At 61.9% G+C, this 3,079-nt stretch overlaps 1 protein-coding gene across 1 annotated transcript; it reads left to right on the top strand.

Annotated features, from left to right (window-relative positions):
* Window positions 1–316: 316 nt before the first annotated feature.
* On the top strand, window positions 317–2,926 carry GMORB2_2938 (glycogen synthase; the record flags this gene model as incomplete). Its single annotated transcript, XM_035464914.1, has 5 exons — window positions 317–398; window positions 477–574; window positions 720–995; window positions 1,164–2,734; window positions 2,812–2,926. The coding sequence occupies 5 exons, from the start codon at window positions 317–319 to the stop codon at window positions 2,924–2,926; spliced, it is 2,142 nt and encodes a 713-aa protein (XP_035319152.1).
* Between the last annotated feature and the right edge of the window lie 153 nt (window positions 2,927–3,079).

A 3,079-nucleotide genomic window follows, 5' to 3' on the forward strand; every position in this document is an offset into this window, starting at 1 on the left:
TACTTTTTTTTTTTTTTTTTTTTTCCCTTTTCCCCAGCCCACACGAACAGGGAAGGAGGAGCCTCAGGGAACTGCAAACAAAGTCGCTCGTGTTCTGTTCCTGCTCATCTTCCACTTGTCTCTCTCTCTCCTCTCCATCAATCTCCTTCTTCTCTTCTCCTCTCAGGATTCACAGAGTTGTGCTGCTCTCCGTCGCATCTAGTCGTCCAGTTGGACCGTCGTCCTTGCCTCCTCTCCATTTCTAGCCGGCCGAGCCGATCTCTTCCTCCACACGCAACACGCAACACGCAACGCACGCACACAATCACCTGCAAGGATGGCTTCCAACGGACACCAGCCGACGCGCGACGTCAAGAATCACCTCCTCTTTGAGATCTCCACCGAGGTAGCCCATCGAGGTCAGCTCCCCTCCACCATGGATGCCAATTCATCTCCTCGCCTGCGTCTCTAGACCCTTCTTACTGACCCAATCAAAGTCGGTGGCATCTACTCCGTCCTCAAGTCCAAGGCGCCCGTCACCACGGCCGAGTATGGCGATCGCTACACCTGCATTGGGCCCCTCAATCACCAATCGGTACCAATCTATCCCCCTATGATGCCCATCTCTCCCTCCCTCTCTCTCTCTCTCTCTCTCTCCCCTGCCTACCTATCAGCCTATCCATCTCATGTCTCACTTCCTGGTGCGCAGCCAAGTTCCGAGTCGCTGATCAGCAATCCAGGCCGCCGTCGAGGTCGAAGAGATGGAACCCGCCTCCGAAGCACTCTCCGCTACGATACGGAGCATGAGGGACCGCGGAATCGGCCTCATGTACGGGCGCTGGCTCATCGAGGGCGCCCCCAGGGTCCTCCTCATCGACACCAAGACCGCCTATGGATACCTGAATGAGTGGAAGGCCGACCTCTGGGAGATTGCCAGCATCCCCTCGCCGCCGTCGGACGAGGAGACGAATGAGGCCATCGTCTTCGGTTATCTCGTCGCATGGTTTCTAGGAGAGGTGAGTCCTCGTCCTTGTCCTTCCTTCTCTGCTTCTCTCCCTCTCCTCTCCTCTCCTTCTCCTGCTCCTACCTCTTCTTGCCTGCGCTCCGTCTCCTACCCTGCTTTCCCATCGTCCAGGTCAAGTCGAGAGGCTACGGCGGACTGACCGACCGTTCCCTTGCAACAGTTCGTCTGTCACGAAAAGGACAAGGCCGTCATTGCCCACTTCCACGAATGGCTCGCCGGCGTCGCCCTGCCCCTCACCAAGAGGCGGAAGATTGACGTGACCACCATCTTCACGACCCACGCCACGCTCCTGGGCCGCTATCTGTGCGCGGGCTCCGTCGACTTCTACAACAACCTGCAGTGGTTCGACGTGGATGCCGAGGCGGGGAAGCGCGGCATCTACCACCGGTACTGCGTGGAGCGCGCGGCCACGCACGCGTGCGACGTCTTCACCACGGTGTCGCACATCACCGCCTACGAGTCAGAGCACCTGCTGAAGCGGAAACCCGACGGCGTGCTGCCCAACGGGCTCAACGTGACCAAGTTCTCGGCCGTGCACGAGTTCCAGAATCTGCACCAGCAGGCCAAGGAGAAGATACACGACTTCGTGCGCGGCCACTTCTACGGGCACTACGACTTCGAGCCCGACAACACGCTGTACATCTTCACGTCGGGCCGGTACGAGTTCCGGAACAAGGGCGTCGACATGTTCATCGAGTCGCTGGCCCGGCTCAACCACCGGCTCAAGGCGGCCGGCAGCAAGATGACGGTGGTGGCCTTCATCATCATGCCGGCGCAGACGACGTCGCTGACGGTCGAGGCGCTCAAGGGCCAGGCCGTCATCAAGTCGCTGCGGGACACGACCAACGTCATCGAGCAGAGCATCGGCCGCCGGCTGTTCGAGCGGTCGCTCCGCTGGCACGAGGGCGACGCCATGCCGGACGACAAGGAGCTCCTCTCGCCGCAGGATCGCGTCCTCCTCAGGCGGCGGCTCTTCGCCATGAAGCGCCACAGCCTGCCGCCCATCGTGACGCACAACATGGTCAACGACCACGAGGACCCGATCCTCAACCAGATCCGCCGCGTCCACCTGTTCAACCACCCGTCGGACCGGGTCAAGGTGGTGTTCCACCCGGAGTTCCTCAACTCGGCCAACCCGGTCCTGCCCCTGGACTACGACGACTTCGTGCGGGGCTGCCACATGGGCATCTTCGCATCGTACTACGAGCCCTGGGGCTACACGCCGGCCGAGTGCACCGTCATGGGCGTGCCGAGCATCACGAGCAACCTGTCGGGGTTCGGGTGCTACATGGAGGAGCTGATCGAGAACTCGAGCGACTACGGCATCTACATCGTCGACCGGCGCACCAAGGGCGTGGACGAGTCGGTGGACCAGCTGACGTCGTACATGTTCGACTTCTGCGCCAAGAGCCGACGGCAGCGCATCAACCAGCGCAACCGCACCGAGCGCCTGTCGGACCTCCTGGACTGGAAGCGCATGGGCATGGAGTACGTCAAGGCGCGCCAGCTGGCCCTGCGCAGGGCGTACCCGGACTCCTTCTCGGGAGACGACGACGATGCGGCCGCCGAGGCGGACTTCTTCTCCAGCACCGACATCAAGATCTCGAGGCCGTTCTCCGTTCCGGGGTCGCCCAAGGATCGCAGCGGCATGATGACGCCGGGCGACTTTGCCAGCCTGCAGGAGGGGAGGGAAGGTCTGAATACCGAGGATTATGTGGCGTGGAAGCTGCCGTGAGTCTCCGGTCCCGGTCGAAGATGGGAGAGGAGGACGAGAGGAGAGCCAGGGCTAACGGGTGATTGTCTGACAGTACCGAAGAAGATCCGGACGAATACCCCTTCCCGCTGACGTTGCGTGGCAAGAAGGGTCCGGTGGTCGAAGACCCCGACGTTTCCGTCCCAGGGCCCGTCAACGGCAGCTACTGATTCTCGTGCCGTCCTTGCCGCTGCGTCCTGTCGGAGGTCTTGCCGTGTACCACCGTATATGTCTCAGGAGAGATGTCTTGAGGATGGCAAAGGACGGCAGGGGAGGGGGGGGGGGGGGGGGGGGGGGGGGGGGGGGGGGGGGGGGGGGGGGGG

Source organism: Geosmithia morbida, assembly GCF_012550715.1.
Source record: "Geosmithia morbida isolate 1262 chromosome Unknown scaffold_15, whole genome shotgun sequence".
NCBI lineage: Eukaryota > Fungi > Ascomycota > Sordariomycetes > Hypocreales > Bionectriaceae > Geosmithia > Geosmithia morbida.